Source organism: Pecten maximus, chromosome 4 (assembly GCF_902652985.1).
Source record: "Pecten maximus chromosome 4, xPecMax1.1, whole genome shotgun sequence".
Taxonomy (NCBI): Eukaryota; Metazoa; Mollusca; class Bivalvia; order Pectinida; family Pectinidae; genus Pecten; species Pecten maximus.
Genome location: NC_047018.1, coordinates 48,738,753 through 48,757,895, shown reverse-complemented (window position 1 = coordinate 48,757,895; position 19,143 = coordinate 48,738,753). Strand labels below are relative to the sequence as shown.

Genomic DNA, 19,143 nt, shown 5'->3' with positions numbered 1-19,143 from the left:
TTTTTTGACCCCTGTGCCTTGAATGAAGGTCAAGGTCATTCATTTGAACAAACTTGGTAGCCCTTTACCCCAGCATGCTACATACCCAATATCAACTCCCTGGGACTCTTGCTTATTGAGAAGAAGTCATTTACAGATTTTAGCCTTTTTGATTCCTGTGACCTTGAATGAAAGTCAAGGTCATTCATTTGAACAAACTTGGTAGCCCTTTAACCCAGCATGCTACAGACCAAATATCAACTCCCTGGGACTCTTGGTTATTGAGAAGAAGTCGTTTAAAAATTTTAGCCTTTTTGATTCCTGTGACCTTGAATGAAGGTCAAGGTCATTCATTTGAACAAACTTGGTAGCCCTTCACCCTAGCATGCTACAGACCCAATATCAAGTCCCTGGGTCTCTTGGCTATTTAGAAGAAGTCGTTATTTTTTTTTTTAGCATATTTGACCCCTGTGACCTTGAATGAAAGTCAAGGTCATTCATTTGAACAAACTTGGTAGCCCTTCACATCAGCATGCTACAGACCCAATATCAACTCCCTGGGACTCTTGGTTATTGAGAAGAAGTCGTTTAAATATTTTAGCCTTTTTGACTCCTGTGACCTTGAATGAAGGTCAACATTATTCATTTGAACAAACTTGGTAGCCCTTCACCCCAGCATGCTACAGGCCCAATATTAGGTCTCTGGGCCTTTTGGTTATTGAGAAGGAGTTGTTTGAATGGAAAAGTTGACGCCCATGTCTTCCCATGCTGATAATTTGAACCAAGTTAGAATGAATTCCAATACAAATCCAACAAATAATAGTCAAAAATGTGATATCCCAATATAAACTATTGTAAAGTTTATCCCCTACCCAGGGGCAAACGTGAGACCCCAGGGTCATGAAATTCACAATTTTGGTAAAGAACCTTAAGACCCTTCCATCTATGAAGAGTATTTGATTCTACCATATCATGAGAGTAGAGAAGAAGATTTTTGAAATTTTTGTCAATTTGACCCTTTTTGGCCACGCCCACCAGCCCCTGGGGGTCAACTAGGGCCAACATGTACATACCAACAAAGTGTCATCCCATGCTGATAATTTGATACAAGTTAGAATGAATTCCAATACAAATCCAACAAATAATAGTCAAAAATGTGATTTCCCTATATAAACTATAGTAAAGTTTACCCCCTCCCCAGGGGCAAACGTGAGACCCCAGGGTCATGAAATTCACAATTTTGGTAAAGCACCTTAAGACACTTCCATCTATGAAGAGTATTTGATTCTACCATATCTGAGAGTAGAGAAGAAGATTTTTGAAATTTTTGTCAATTTGACCCTTTTTGGCCACGCCCACCAGCCCCTGGGGGTCAACTAGGGCCAACATGTACATACCAACAAAGTGTCATCCCATGCTGATAATTTGATACAAGTTAGAATGAATTCCAATACAAATCCAACAAATAATAGTCAAAAATGTGATTTCCCTATATAAACTATAGTAAAGTTTACCCCCTCCCCAGGGGCAAACGTGAGACCCCAGGGTCATGAAATTCACAATTTTGGTAAAGCACCTTAAGACACTTCCATCTATGAAGAGTATTTGATTCTACCATATCTGAGAGTAGAGAAGAAGATTTTTGAAATTTTTGTCAATTTGACCCTTTTTGGCCACGCCCACCAGCCCCTGGGGGTCAACTAGGGCCAACATGTACATACCATCAAAGTGTCATCCCATGCTGATAATTTGATACAAGTTAGAATGAATTCCAATACAAATCTAACAAATAATAGTCAAAAATGTGATTTCCCTATATAAACTATAGTAAAGTTTACCCCCTCCCCAGGGGCAAACGTGAGACCCCAGGGTCATGAAATTCACAATTTTGGTAAAGCACCTTAAGACCCTTTCATCTATGAAGAGTGTTTGATTCCATCTTATCTGAGAGTAGAGAAGAAGATTTTTGAAATTTTAGTCAATTTGACCATTTTTGGCCCCGCCCCTCAGGCCCCTGGGGGATGGGGACCATATAATTCTTAATTTTAGTTGAAATTAGCCATAGAAGCTCCCTGCCAAATTTCATTGAATTTGGTTCAGTGGTTTTGGAGAAGTTGAAAATGTAAATTGTTTACGGACGCACGACGGACGACGGACGACGACGGACAAAAGGCGATAAGAATAGGTCACTTGAGACTTTGTCTCAGGTGACCTAAAAAGAAAAGTACTTACCTGCAATCAAGGGTTATTAGAAAATGTGTCTGTCAATCGCTTCCTCTCCAAACTGTAATCAGAAGTAATAAATAGCTGAATAAACTTATAATGAAGGGCATACCAGCCTTTAATTGATAAACAATAGTACCAGGGCCCGGTTGTTCAAAACTATCGTACTTTAACGAGTCGTTAGCTTCTTAATCTGCGTTAGTTAACGACTGTGTTAAATGTTGTTGTTCAAACATATTTAACGCTGTCGTTAACTAACGCAAAATGTTAATCACTTAACAAGAAAAGTTAACACTAGCGACAGGTAGTTTCGCACTTTTTCCCACAATCCACTTGGATTCCTTGGCTGAAGATACCCAAGATGGCTGCAAAGCAGAGGGAAAGAAAACCTAATTTTACAAGCTCTGAGAACAACTTGATTAGTAGCAGGGCTATAGAGATGCTGGACACCATTAGAGGCAGGCACTCTTATGATCTTTCTAATACCATGAAGCAGGACTTCTGGAAATGTTTAACAGAAGAAGTGAATGCCCTGGGGGTAGCCTGCAGGTCAGAAGATGAAGTTAGGAACCGCTGGCAGAACATGTCTCGCAGTGCGAAAGAGAAATTTACAAACCATCGCCTGGTGCGACAGAAGACTGGAGGAGGGCCTCCCCCAGCTGCGTTGAGCGTAGCTGAGGAGCAGATAGTCGATGCCATGCAGGACACGGCAGCTTACATTGGAGTCCCTGGTGGACAGGAGTCTGCTGTTACACAGCTTGATGGTATGTTTATAAATATTTAATTGTCTGAACAGTTATGAAACTGAATACATATTTATATTGATGATTATGTTTTAAAGATAGTTCACCACTTGGATTGAGCTCATAGCAAAATGATTTGTTCTTTGCACATTCTGTAGGTCTTTTATGTCTCCATTTGTCAGAGTGTTTGCCATATGGACATTTTATTTCCAGAGCACCTGAGCCACACACAGAACATGTGATTAGTCCATCGACACTTGCACCCAAAAATGGAAATTTTTGGCTGACATAAACACCCATGTCCTTCACTTCAACTTCCCCTCCGAGACCGAGGGCTTCTAAGTTCTGACGACGATACATTCTGGAGGTCGGGTGATAACTCGATTATAAACTAAGTCTAAATGTTTCAAAACTATAAAACTGCTGTTAAAAATATCGACTATAGATGTAACAAACCATATCTAGCCGTATTAACAAAAATCATCTACAAGATAAGAACGGTGTTTACAACATTTACGTTAATTGTCACACCATTGTAGCGTTGTTTACATCGGAGATATGGCGGGAGGTCAGACCGGAACTACGGTTGACTTACAGCGCCAATTTTTAATAGCGGCAAGTAACAAAGGGACGTAATGCGGTAGGCTACCATTAGTAGTGTATACAAAGACACTCGGAACTCTTCAGCTGTTCTTAATATGTTACGTAGTCATATTCCGAGGAGTTCCGAGTGTGAAAAAATGGCGGCTGACAACCATGTGCCTGCCCTGTCAGATTTGCATACGGTTGATTTTGTAAGTAAAACAATTAAGACAGACATAACTATTGCTTTGTCCCTCTTTTGTTGGTCTTGATAATGTTTTAATTACCACCTGACCATTCTTGTTGTCTAGGCTATGGTTGAATGGCTAATTAAGCTTAGCTGTCACCGGTGGGGTTGAGTAAACAAACACCTCTGCCGATGGCGATCGGTCACTCTCTTGTAATTACTGCCCATTGTTACAGCAACTTACAGGTAGCAGGACAATTAGTGGCTTCCTAAGTTAGCATTGCTGCCAGGGGAGTTGAGTAATTAAGGCTCTGCTTGTTATTTAGAAATGTTTTACACACAAATATCAACACAGCTATGGTTTCACGTGTCCGTTATACGGAATTTTAAACAACTTTACGGACACAAATAAGTGTCCGCTGTCCGCATTAGGAAGGTGTCCGCTATATACATGATATTTATATAGTGATTTTCATTGGGGATTCCTGGAAGTGTCCGTTATGGACAGGTGTCCGCTATATAAGGGTGTCCGCTATTACAAGTTTGACTGTATGTCATCATGGATATCAATTTTTCTTTTCAGAATGTTCATAGGATATTACTTTTTTACAGTGATCATTTTATGTTTCACAACACCCATCATTCAACAATTAACATTTGACTGATTATTCATCATTTCCCAGTGTTTTTGCTATGTACTGAATAACAAAATATTCTTTTGTATTTGTCAATGTATACTTAAAATATGTACTCGCAACCGCATCGCATCCGACACTGATGTGTTTAACGAGTTATGTGCCACGGGGCCGATTTTGGGCCGATTATAGTACTACGTTGAGTGCCAGCGGGCCGATTTTAGGCCGATGCAGGACAGTAAAAAATTAACATATTATTTTCTTAATTCATTTATTACAGATTGATAGGGGAATATCTTCACTTCACATTGAAATAAATTTTGACGTCATATCATGATAAATGACGTCATTACAGGTAAATAATGACGTCATTAGTGCAAAGCCGTGAACAAGGTCACGACGTTGTTCAAGGGAACATCATTTTTACTACATGGTACATCAGCGTTTTCAGGTTTTATTTTATGGGCAAAACATTTTACATTAAACAGCCGATTAACATCTTGGGTTTCTTTTTCTGAATCAAATTAATATATTTTGTTTCCCTGTGAGTTGTATTTGGTAATTAGGCTAGTTCAACGGACGAAGATTATTTCTGTCTGATAACATTGTGTTCATCATTACATAATTCACGTTATATGCCTACATGTAGATCGATGATCTCTTTGAAATCAGTTTATTATAAACTAACCAGTGTAAATATTATGCATATATTGTCGTTTTGGTATTTATATTTAGGAAAGTCATACAGTATTTACAATGTAGAAAACATAAGATTTGATAAAAAAAAAGTCTTTTTTCTAATAACCAATGAAATAATCAATATTATGGAATATAAAAAGCCACAATTTTCCGGAGCGGGCACCATGCAGATAAATCTGCTGGTAGTATGAAAATGGTTAGTGGAAATTATCCCACCCATTGCCTCAAAACTGAATTAAAAAAAAAGTGTGATAAATTGTTTAAGATAAGGTATAAGAAAACATGAATCCTTGCATTTGCTGCATGTGAAAAGATAATGTTTAGGAATGTGTGAAACTGTACATTTATTTACCATATATACAAAGATAAAGTTTAAGGATGTACAAAGTTAGTGTTAAAGAATACCTGAATCACTGTACTGTATAGATATGTCCTCTTGTTCCACACAAAGGGTGGCTGAGTGAAATAAAATTATTGAAATCATTGAAATCTAATATGTTACGATATCGAGATTCATTACACATTCTTCCGTTCTAATAGATTGGATAAGAACTGAATCACCCACGAGAGTTTGTATGAGACAGCGTTCAGATTTAATGGATGATATAATACGATGTCACATTTAATTACACATATTTATGTAACGTTATACCAGTATATATAAATTTAGATCCTTTATTGGAAAATAAAATAAAATAAATCAAAATTCCATATAGGACACTGCGCAAGAACATTTGTAGACCCGCTCTTGACAAAACTACCCCATTGAAATATTCTGCCAAAGACACCCAGCAAGACAGCCCATCCGATCACATTATACTGACAGGGTATACCAGTCGCCCTACCCCAAAAATGTACATGTACCATCACTACAGACTCTGGTTTGTCTCCACCAGGGAAAGGCCATAAGTGAGTCATTGTCAAGAGATATTATAAAAAAGATAGTTGAGAGAAAGAAAAGAAAAGATATGATCCGAAATTAAGTCACCTCTTACCATAATGGAACGGGGACAGCAGAAACAATTTTTACGCCCTACCTGCAGAGCAGTGGCAAGTATAGTAGATGACAAAAATTGCAATATAATCATTACTGTTGCTGTAATATTGACCGGGGATGGAGAAACTGTATAGCTTTTATGCATGACTATATGTTGCCAAAATGCAGGTGACATTATATACTTTAGCAACTTTTTACTCAAAACACAGGATGTTACATTTTATGTGGGAAAAGCTATAGAATTTTAAACAGAGCAACGACAGTCTCGACAGATTTGTTTAATACCATCTTGGAGTGGGGCACTCCTCGCGCCCCCAACAGTTAACACCAACTTGGAGTGGGGCACTCCTTGCGCCCCCAACAGTAAGCACCATCTTGGAGTGGGGCACTCCTCGCGCCCCCAACAGTTAACACCAACTTGGAGTGGGGCACTCCTTGCGCCCCCAACAGAAAGCACCATCTTGGAGTGGGGCACTCCTCGCGCCCCCAACAGTTAACACCAACTTGAAGTGGGGCACTCCTCGCGCCCCCAACAGTAAGCACCATCTTGGAGTGGGGCACTCCTCGCACCCCCAACAGTTAACACCAACTTGGAGTGGGGCACTCCTCGCGCACCCAACAGTTAACACCAACTTGGAGTGGGGCACTCCTCGCGCACCCAACAGTAAGCACCACCTTGGAGTGGGGCACTCCTCGCGCCCCCAACAGTTAATACCATCTTGGAGTGGGGCACTCCTCGCGCCCCCAACAGTTAATACCATCTTGGAGTGGAGCACTCCTCGCGCCCCCAACAGTTAACACCAACTTGGAGTGGGGCACTCCTCGCGCCCCCAACAGTAAGCACCATCTTGGAGTGGAGCACTCCTCGCGCCCCAAACAGTTAATACCATCTTGGAGTGGGGCACTCCTCGCGCCCCCAACAGTTAACACCAACTTGGAGTGGGGCACTCCTCGCGCCCCCAACAGAAAGCACCATCTTGGAGTGGGGCACTCCTTGCGCCCCCAACAGTTAATACCATCTTGGAGTGGGGCACTCCTCGCGCCCCCAACAGTTAACACCAACTTGGAGTGGGGCACTACTCGCGCCCCCAACAGTTAATACCATCTTGGAGTGGGGCACTCCTCACGCCCTCAACAGTAAGCACCATCTTGGAGTGGGGCACTCCTTGCGCCCCCAACAGTTAATACCATCTTGGAGTGGGGCACTCTTGCGCCCCCAACAGTTAACACCAACTTGGAGTGGGGCACTCCTCGCGCCCCCAACAGATTTAAAAATATTGTAATAACCAAACAAGTACATTTAACATTTGTATGTACTAACAAATTAAGTCCATTGTGATTACTTCTCTAAATGTCAACAAACTTCAATTGAGAAGCTTTGAAGTCCTCAGTAAGGTGGTCTACCTCAAAGGAATCATCTCCATCATCATATTGGACATTGTACACAGCATCATCTTCACCATTTTTTCCTCTAATAACTGCCAATACAGTACCATGGTACCACTCTAATTTTCCATCTTGTATTATCCACTGGTGGGCGATCCTCCGACCAACAAACTTTGTAATGTGCTGTCGGGATCTTAAAACACAGTTAACCATGACCAGTGATCACCACGGGCTGTTTTACTATGGAGCAGCGCCATAGTAAAATGTCTACCCGCCATAGTAAAATCATATAGCGCCATAGTAAAAAAAATCTGCCCCGCCGATCTTCGTATTCAAAACTCTGTTAACCTGTGGTGAGCCCCAGATACCGCTGACTGTGTAGTGTTTTACTGACTGCACAGGTAAGAGCTTGAGGCCAGTTAATTACCTGTTCACACGCCAGGGCGACTTTTGACACTTCATTCAATGACCCTGACGTCCAATACCCCGACGAATTAACCGATGTAATTATATCAATCATACCAATATTAATTGATCAGGCCGCGGACCGCGTGTTTGTGTTTTGACAGCGGTTGATCTGTGTCGAATAAAGGCTTAAATGACTTCGACAATTAAAGTCAAACGCATATATGACCCCGATTACTTTATAACACATGTGACATGGATGTTGCGTTTGCAAAACGAAAGTAACATAGACTGTAGAACAAAAAGACCGTTGATGATAATTTCATTCTATAATCATATCTTGAGGGTGGTCTCAGGTTGAGCTTTGGAGTACATGTACTTACAGTTGAGTCGCATTCTTTCCCTTGTTTGATAGAGGCCTGTGAAAAATGTCCCTGGTTTGGTCCCTGTGCAGTGTTCCCAAGTCAATGCAGGCCACTGTGCTCCAAGATTAAATCGGAGTGCTCCAGCATAGCAACGTGTGTGCCATGACCACCGATTGCAATGGTTAAACACCTTGCCACCGTCAAACTTACTTCTAATCTTCATCCAGCACTCGGCTAAGTTGGAAGTGAAGTTACCGATAAGTCTGGCACTTTTGGCATCTACACGGTCCAAGATGGTCAGGATGTCAGTTTTCATCTTGGAACACTTTGAGAAATCCAGGACCAATCCTGATTCCCCTCGTGACTTTTCCTGGTCTTTTAAAGAGCATCCTTCACTCCAGTAATTGGACCATTAAGATGTCTGGTTCATCTTCTGGTTCCTCTGTGGTAACAGCATCAGCCTTTGTCTGCTTGGCCTTACAGAAGTCTTTGCTGCAGTTGGTGCGAGTCCCATATATGTGGTCTACACTATTACGTATATATCATGGGCCAATAGTTTTGTAGCTTTACCTTTATCAGCTAAAGCAGACCTCATCCGAATAGCACAACGAACTGCCGTCACGATTCGAATTCTAACAGCTTTTGTTAAATTCCCTTTCCCTTTGTAATCCGGATTGTTATCTACAAGTCTTTCTAAGTTACTTCGCAAACATTTGCATACATGATTTGAACAGTTTTTCAACATGACAGCCCCACACAGGCACCTTTTCACGGATGTTTGAGAAAACTGAAGAATCGCCATCACCTATCATTTTCATGTACCTGATTCCGTAATCATTTGCCTTCAGAAACCCCTCCACAATGATATCGGATTCCATACTTTGACTGGAATCTGTCCAATTCTTGAAACATTCATGCTCTGTGGGTTTACATCCCTGTGTTTCCGCCCTACTACATATAATGCAATGTTTATTTCTTATACCAATGTGAAGTAACTTCTGGGTTGCTGCACCGATTATAACGGCTACACCACCAAGATCATTACTGTATACCTGATATTTTTCGCCCCAGGTTATTTTCGCCCTTGAGCAACACAAAAGATATTCGCCCCGTTTTAATTTCGCCCTAAACTACTTTTAAGAAATGTATTTTCCTCGTTCTGACAATCGGAAAATTCCTTTCGGAATTCTCGATACAATTGCACTCGGAACACTCGGGATTTATCCAGTTCCCTCATTTTCTTTTCTTCGCATATCCCGCTGAGGTGTGAAATGTAATCAGGTGTGAAATATACAACGTTTACCTGTGTTCAGATTTACTTTAGCCTATATTGATTCAAATAGTATTAGGTATGCATGGTCGATTTTAAGCAAACGTGATGAGTGGTAAGTTCACCGTGCCGTGACCAATTAGAAGTCTACTGACCACAGGGGGCTAACTCAATGAAAATGGAATTTACCATACATATTTCGTATTTACTGGATGGACTGGTCAATATACTTAACGACCATATGATTTTTTTCAGAAAAATCGAGATTAAAAAAAAAAATTATTAAAAAATCGAGGTAATTACTAACAAGAGATCCCAGAGGGATCTTGGCGCCCACCATTGAATGATCTTCATAAGTTCCGTGTCAGATTGATCTTTTCTCTACTTTTCCCTTCATTTTACTAATCTGTGCAAATTGAGACATCCCTCCAGTACTTTTCAAACAAGGGAATCCTAGCTATATAAGAAATTTGAGATTTAACGATAATGGCTGTTTGTTTGCCAGGTTGTTTTCAGGACAGACTGGTCCAAAAATGCAATACAAGGGACCAGGGGGAACCTACTATGGAGCAAGATCCATTCAGTACTTTGAGAAATAGAGATAACAAACTTCAATTGTCAAAATCCAAGATGGCGGTCTGTCGGCCATATTGTTTTCCAATTGATCTCAAAATGCAATAAGCATAAAGAGGCACCAAGGGGAACCTCCATATGAAATTTGAGAAAGATCCCTTCAGTACTTTCTCAGAAATAGCGATAACAAACTTCCAATTGTCAAAATCCAAGATGGCTGCCTGTCGGCCATGTTGTTCTCAGATTGGTCTCAAAACGCAATATGCATAACTAGGCACCGAGGGAAACTTACATATGAAATTTCAGAAAGATCCATTCAGTACTTTCTCAGAAATAGTGATAACAAACTTCAATTGTCAAAATCAAAGATGGCTGCCTGTCGGCCATGTTGTTTTCTGATTGGTCTCAAAATGCAATATGCATAACAAGGCACCAAGGGAAACCTACATATGAAATTTCAGAAAGATCCATTCAGTACTTTCTCAGAAATAGTGATAACAAACTTCAATTGTCAAAATCCAAGATGGCTGTCTGTTGGCCATGTTGTTTTCTGATTGGTCTCAAATCGCAATATGCATAACTAGGCACCAAGGGGAACCTACATATGAAATTTGAGAAAGATCCCTTCAGTACATTCTCAGAAACAGCGATAACAAACTTCAATTGTCAAAATCCAAGATGGCTGCCTGTCGGCCATGTTGTTTTCCAATTGGTCTCAAATCGCAATATGCATAACTAGGCACCACGGGGAACCTACATATGAAATTTGAGAAAGATCCCTTCAGTACTTTCTCAGAAATAGCGATAACAAACTTCAATTGTCAAAATCCAAGATGGCTGCCTGTCGGCCATGTTGTTATCCGATTATTCTCAAAACGCAATATGCATAACTAGGCACCAAGGGGAACCTTCATATGAAATTTGAGAAAGATCCCTTAAGCACATTCTCAGAAAAAGCGATAACAAACTTCAATTGTCAAAATCCAAGATGGCTGCCTGTCGGCCATGTTGTTTTCCGATTGGTCTCAAAACGCAATATGCATAACTAGGCACCAAGGGGAACCTACATATGAAATTTAAGAAAGATCTCTTCAGCACTTTCTCAGAAATAGCGATAACAAACTTCAATTGTCAAAATCCAAGATGGCTGCCTGTCGGCCATGTTGTTTTCCGATTGGTCTCAAAATGCAATATGCATAACTAGGCACCAAGGGGAACCTACATATGAAATTTCAGAAAGATCCATTCAGTACATTCTCAGAAATAGCGATAACAAACTTCAATTGTCAAAATCCAAGATGGCTGCCTGTCGGCCATGTTGTTTTCTGATTATTCTCAAAACGCAATATGCATAACTAGGCACCAAGGGGAACCTTCATATGAAATTTGAGAAAGATCCCTTAAGCACATTCTCAGAAATAGCGATAACAAACTTCAATTGTCAAAATCCAAGATGGCTGCCTGTCAGCCATGTTGTTTTCCGATTGGTCTCAAAACGCAATATGCATAACTAGGCACCAAGGGGAACCTACATATGAAATTTAAGAAAGATCTCTTCAGTCCTTTCTCAGAAATAGCGATAACAAACTTCAATTGTCAAAATCCAAGATGGCTGCCTGTCGGCCATGTTGTTTTCCGATTGGTCTCAAATGCAATATGCATAACTAGGCACCAAGGGGAACCTACATATGAAATTTGAAAAAGATCCCTTCAGTACTTTCTGAGGATTAGCGATAACAAGAATTGTTTACGGACGGACGGACGGAGGGACGGACGGAGGGACGGATGGACGGAGGGACGGACGGACCACGGACCACGGACGCAGGGCGATTTGAATAGCCCACCATCTGATGATGGTGGGCTAATAAAACAGAGAAAGGGACGACAGTCGCCATTTTGAAATTTTTACCCCCGCCTCGAATAAAGTTATTTTTTTCGCAATAGTATACCTTTTTTCCTTGAGTCACAGTGACATGTCAATCCTCTGATAATCCATTATCATGCACATATCACTCAATCGCCTATATACGATGTCTATATAGTCCAACGCAACATTTAAGTTCAAAATTACCGCCACTTACTGACTTGTGACAGCGAAAGCAACGTCCCAGTGGAGAGCGATTAGAGTGGCGTCCCCTGATTAGAGACGTTCCGAACGTGACAATGCAATTTAATCGGTTTAGTCAAAGGTATTCCGATACGTTTGTTTTCGCGGAAAATTTGAATTTTTTAAAGAACCAGATAAGAAAAATCATGGGTGACGAGAATTCGTTAGTGTCATGGTAAGATGTTTTTTTAAAAAGTGATAGACATCTATCAATGATTGTTATGAATGCATACAGTGCCAAATTAATAAATATTTAAACGTTAGACACGAATGTCACATGGATATTATAGATTGTACCTGGCGAAAATTACTATTTTTTTTATACTTTTGCAAAACAAAAACAAAAAAACAAAAAACGTTTATAATTAGTTTGTTGTAATATCATGATATGTTAATTCATTTATTATGGTTACCTGGTTCTGCATGTCATTCATTTCAATATGGCCTATATTTAGATCTAGATTTTATTTCACATGCACAGATTGGAATAAAACAATTACCTATTTTATAAACTTAGTGTAAATATATAACACGTGTTGCCTGTAATTGTATAGGATATAACACACTTGGAAAGTATGAGGGTATGTTTTGGATCCGACTACAAGTAGCCTATGTACCATAAATATAACTTGTAAATCCTGCAATTGAGCTTGAAATTTTCGCCGTCATCTTAAATTTGCCCTATCATCAAAGGGCGAAAATGGCGAAAATGGCGAAAATTAAACGGGGGCGAAAATTACCAGGTATACAGTATATGAATGTTTATGGGATCTTTTTGACCATCCACCATCACATATCACAGTCACAGCTGGAATCCCTACAAGTGATAATTTAATTGTTAAACTGCAAGCAATGTGTGAAAGACATCAATGCCCCAGCTTCCATATGAGATGTATCCCTCAAATTTCACAAAACTTTGTGAATTATGTTTAATTTCCAACAAGAGATCCCACAGGGATCTTGGCGTCCACCATTGAATGATCTTTATAGGTTCCATGTCAGATTGATCTTTTCTCTATTTTTCCTTGCCTCTTACTAATCTGTGCAAATTGAGAAACATCTTTCAAGTACTTTTCAAACAACGGGAACCTATATATGAAATTTCGGAAAGATCCCTTCAGTACTTTCTGAGGATTAGCGACAACAAGAATTGTTTACGGACGGAGGGGCGGAGGGACGGACGGACGATGGACCACGGACGCAGGGCGATTTGAATAGCCCACCATCTGATGATGGTGGGCTAAAAATTACAGTACTCATTTAGCTGACCATCTTTAATTCTAACTGTGAACCCTTCTCCAATGAAATTGGTTATGCAAAATTTCATGAATATCTAAATGAATGAGCAAGCAAAGGCCAAGACATGGATAACACTTAATGTCCCCTACTATATCATGGTGACGGCATAGAAATTTAATTGTGTGCTAAATATTTGCGTGAGGATCATTTTGATTGCCGGATCAAGCACTTACATATTACACATGAGCATTTTCACATTTTTTTTTAAAGTTTTACTTCAAGAATGGATAGTGTAACTGGGACTGTTTTACCAAATATCAATACCAGTACCCTAGTTAAATTATAAAGTGACGTATTAATACCTTCCAACACTAGAACCAAAATATAGAAATATTCCAGCCAAAAATATTTATAAAAATCTGTGTGTTTTTCCCCAAATCTTTGATTTTCACTCCGGCAATGGATAATTTAACCCTCACAGGAACCATATTAGCATAAATTACTATGCCTTTCAAACCTTTCACCAATAAGTTAACATTTGAAAAACCAGGCGCACTTAAATATTATAATTAATATCACAAGCATAAATCAATATGTCCCGTAAAATGGAGACTTGTCATAATAAGACAAAACTTATAATTAAGCTCATTTTAAGTTGATATCTTATGCCGATTATCACAATTTCTATTTTAATGACTCACATCTGTATCCTGTACGAAATTTCAAAATGGCAACACAGATACCGGAAACACCACGAATTTGGCTTCGAACAGACATCGCTCAGGCGGGAATTGAAAGAAAACAAGATTCGTATGACCTAGATGATTGTTTCGAAATTCGAAAAGTATGTTTAGTTTATAATACAGTTCGAGTTGAACCAACTTTCATATTTTTCCGCTTATTGACGGTGCACCACAACATTTCGACAACAATAGTTACTGATGACGTCATCAGATGGTATCTATGACGTCATAAATACTCAATGGTGTCATAATAGATAACCAAATTCCTTTCCAAACCTCAGCTTAGCAACACATGCAATATTCTAACTGATAAATCATGACATGACATCCAAGATTTCAAAATGTCATGCCTATGACATCACAGTCATCTGTTTCCACCCCGGTAATTCAGATATGTACCAATGATCATATGAAAGTGTCCGCTGATCCCATTTTATGTGGAAAATGCTATTTTTTCTGCTTTACCGAAGGAAATGACAATAATTGACAATAGTGTATCAACCGTACACTCAGTCAATTGAAATTACATGCTTACCATTGTATAAATAAACTGAAAATAATGGTTTCACCAAATATTTCAAAAAATAACACTTACTCTAATAGTTTCCATGGATACGGGGTAATAAATCAGGTAAAACAAACCAGAATCCAGTCTATATGGTTTGTTAGATACCCAATAAGTTATTTTGGGTTTGTTATAAAACATAGAATATCTTTTCAATTTACACTGACTCATTAACATTATGCTTAATTAACCCACCCTTAAAATGGGTAGATATGCAAGTTACCTCCCTTGATTCCTATAAATATGACAAGCTAGATAATAAACAAGTTTTAGATGGTTTTTATGCATTTTTGAGCAATAATGAATTAAAATGAAGATTAATCAAGCATAATTAAGCACAATTTCCAAAAAATAACATTTTTCAGCCCTTATAAGGTAGCAGTGTACAGTAAAAATGCCAAATTCTGAAAAATATGGCACATGTTTTAGATATGTAAACATTGCCAGTTAACCTTACATATAACCTCTAATAAAGTATATATATTTTAAATCTGTACAACATTTGCAATTTTAATAGAGCACTGAAGGATAAGTAAACTGATATTTTCTGTGATTTTTAGAGCTGTGAATACCATGGTAACAGGTTAAAAAATTCTCAAAAATTGCAAAATATTATGATATTTGACCCAAAATAGCACAATTCTCTACACAATTTTTTTTCTGAAACCTATTTAAAATTAAATATCTCTATCCCAAAGACGGAATTAATCTTGTTTGGACATATGTTGTAAATTAAGTTTTTCCGCTATCTTACCTTTTCTGTGGGCTTCCATTTTGCGCTGTAGTCAAAACTAAATTTCCTGTGTAAACACATGTTCGGAAAATCCGGATATTTAAAATCCGGAACCAATTTATTGATCTTTGTTTTAATAAATGTGAAGCCTGTATGTACTACTTCATACTGGATATACCAATTATAGTGTACATTTATTTTTTCATTTTTTATGCATATCATAATACAGGAGTTATTTGCTTAACACAAAAATCGTCCATGGCCAGGCTGTCTTACTGTGGTGTGCTACCATGGGTAGGCTTGTTAAAGTGTACCCTGAACGAAAAATTATATTTTAATATGTTATTGGTATTGATTAATAAACAAGCATGCAGAAAACCGCATCAAAATCGGCCGACCCATGTCCGAGTAATTGTGATTTTTCTCCAAAACACACCTGAAGCCCCAAAGCCGAATACCTCGTTTTCATATGGGTTACCTCTGACCTGTGACATCACAGGTTGAACACAATCGGAGCCGCCATATAGGAAATATATAGAAACAAACGTGAACATGTGCCTGTAATTAATGCGAATACGACAACAAAAAGGAAAGTGCTGAATAAACTCTCAATAATAATGAGTTATATTTGTGAATTAGTTAATAACAAGTGCTACCGAAACCAGGGACATATAATTTTCTTTTTAAACGGTGCCATATATAACATGTAGCATCTCACTAATTTTCTCTCATAACGAGCCATACACAACATGTAACATCTTACTAATTTTCTATTATAACGGGCCAAATACAACGTGTATCATCTTACCTATTTTCTATTATAACAGGTCGTATATAACATTTATATTAAAATATTTTATTTATATTTTTTATTTTAACTGGTCGTTGTAACATGTATGACATTTGAATAACCGGCCGTTTATAAACGACTTACATCATATAGCCTTTATTATGGGGGCATGACAGGTTTGTTACATACAAATTAAATGTACCAGTATTGATTTCGGTTATAATACTTCTAGTAACACAAGTTTAAAATGCAATTCGTTCAAGATGTGAAATAAATGCTAATCATTTTGGGTTTTTTTCATTAGCCAAAACAGAAATTATACCGTTATTTGTGATTTTTTGGTAATTGTCCGCAATTGATAAAACGTGTCCATGAATAGAGTAAATTTCAACATCATGGGTATATATATGAATGAGGTAATTTAGGTTAATTATTCTATAGACAAACTTTGAGATATGATTTTTTTTTCGTTTGTATGGAAAACGAAACTCACTGAATTCCAAAAATAATGTGTTTGATTTCAACAACTTGAAAATGTATTCCCTCAGAGACATATATACAGAGAGATTGGCAGCTCTCTATTTGCCCTTGTGTTTACATAGTGGCCCCTGACCTTTCCACAATCCTTTGCGGTCGCTCGGTTCAGTCTTCACTAGACGCCATATTGGAGAAAACTTGAAAACCAGACACATAATTATCGATAATTTCTATTTGAAATCATCACCAGGATCCAATTATGTGCTTTAATTTTATTAATATCAAAGTGCAGAAGTGTCATCAATATGAAATATATCACAATTTGCTGTCCAAGTGTTTGTATTTTGAGTATGAATGTCAAGCACAACGCAGGAAAGATCGGCGGGAATCTCCAATTTTCGAAAAGTCCCTATGGGGTTTTCGAAAATACGGATAAATGACAACAATATGCATGATCAATAAGACTATATCCCATAAGTTTGATAGTTTTTGGTTAATGTGGTAACTTTTGTAGTGGCCAAAATAAAACGATGTGCTTTCTGTGTGTATTTAAAATGACGATGTTTTGGTCTGACGTAATGGCGGATTAACCAGAACATGTCGAATAAGTTCCAATACTACGATACACACATGCGCATAGCCCGATTTACCTGCGCTCGCGTGTGTTTGATAGGAGACAGGACGCTCTCGATAAGGGATATGCTTGAGTGGTCACGAATAAAGGGAGCCACTATGTGTTCGGGGAAATAGCGATGTTACTAATCTCTCTGTATATATGTCTCTGATTCCCTATAGTATAAACGCAATTCTTAATAAAATTCAAGCTCAATTTACGTACAAACAACCTGTAAAAGCATGTCTTCGGAACTTTTTTGAAGTGCACAGAAACCAAACGCGTGAACTCACAAGCAATTATCGGCGTGTGTCGATTAGAACACCAGAAATCACGGACACCTGTGGTGCAGTGACAGGTGTGATGGGGTGCACCTAATGAGTGACCAGGGAGTAATGAGTGTCCAGGGAGATATTGTTCACGCCCAGGAATTCGTTAATGAAGATTTTCTGATAATTTTTTCTGTAACATACATATTATCCCATTATCTACCACCATGCAAAATCTCACTTCGATCGGACCAGTGCATATTATGTAAATGCACCGATGAAGTTGCAGTGCAACGTGCACTCGGAGTGTCCCGGGCGTATTTTACACGCCCAGGAAGTCGTTGATTTATTTTTTTTGATTATTTTTTCTGAAACATACAGATTAAACCTTTATCTAACATCATGTAAAATTTTACTTCGATCGGACGTGTGCATAATGCTGAATTTTACCATTAATCTTACGAAGTTACGATGAAATTGCCCTGTATTTCGGCTGCGGTCAGCACGTGAGTGTCCAGGGCGTATTTTTCACGCCCAGGAAGTCGTCGATTTATATTTTTTGATTATTTATTCTGAAACATACAGATTAAACCTTTATCTAACATCATGTAAAATTTTACTTCGATCGGACGTGTGCATAATACTAAATTTTACCATTAATCTTACGAAGTTACGATGAAATTGCCCTGTATTTCGGCTGCGGTCAGCACGTGAGTGTCCAGGGCGTATTTTTCACGCCCAGGAAGTCGTCGATTTATATTTTTTGATTATTTATTCTGAAACATACAGATTAAACCTTTATCTAACATCATGCAAAATTTTACTTCGATCGGACGTGTTCATAATACTAAATTTTACCATTAATCTTACGAAGTTACGATGAAATTGCCCTGTATTTCGGCTGCGGTCAGCACGTGAGTGTCCAGGGCGTATTTTTCACGCCCAGGAAGTCATTAATTGATACTTTTTTATTATTATTTCTGTAACATACAGATTATACCTTTATCTAGCACCATGCAAAATTTTACTTCGATCGGACGTGTTCATAATACTAAATTTTACCATTAATCTTACGAAGTTACGATGAAATTGCCCTGTATTTCGGCTGCGGTCAGCACGTGAGTGTCCAGGGCGTATTTTTCACGCCCAGGAAGTCATTAATTGATACTTTTTTATTATTATTTCTGTAACATACAGATTATACCTTTATCTAGCACCATGCAAAATGTCATTGCGATCGGACGAGTGCATAATACTAAATTTTACCGTTAAATCTTGCGAAGTAAAGTACGCCAAGGATTGGAAGGGAAGTAACTCTATTGTTAAAATAAGAATGTTACCAGACTGCGATGAGGACGCGGTTCTACAAAGAGTCCATTATTTATTTATTTTATAATGAGTTTAACTAATATATTGGCTAAATGTAACATATTTACTTTATTTTTGTGACTCTCCATACATTTTTTTTATTTCTTAACACTAAGATACTGTTTATGATAAAGTTTTCCAAGTAAAAAATCAGAATCCTATTTGGAAAAATTTCCTCATTTTGCATTAAAATAT

The 19,143-nt window shown here is 38.4% G+C and overlaps 2 protein-coding genes across 3 annotated transcripts in view; one reads left to right on the top strand and one right to left on the bottom strand.

Moving 5' to 3' along the window:
* Positions 1-19,143, bottom strand: part of LOC117326319 — a 42,696-nt gene that overhangs the window by 21,121 nt on the left and 2,432 nt on the right. The window contains exons 1-2 of one of the 2 annotated variants that reach the window (XM_033883016.1): positions 3,477-3,756; positions 2,212-2,263 (exon numbers count right to left, since the gene is read on the bottom strand). The gene's annotated coding sequence lies outside the window, so the exon portion shown is untranslated. Of the gene's footprint in view, positions 1-2,211; positions 2,264-3,476; positions 3,757-19,143 lie in introns of those variants that run through there. The other variant, XM_033883017.1, reaches the window with a different exon arrangement.
* On the top strand, positions 2,288-3,480 carry LOC117326324 (t-SNARE domain-containing protein 1-like). The gene is made up of 2 exons (XM_033883024.1): positions 2,288-2,966; positions 3,159-3,480. The coding sequence occupies exons 1-2, from the start codon at positions 2,564-2,566 to the stop codon at positions 3,185-3,187; spliced, it is 432 nt and encodes a 143-aa protein (XP_033738915.1). The 5' UTR covers positions 2,288-2,563; the 3' UTR covers positions 3,188-3,480.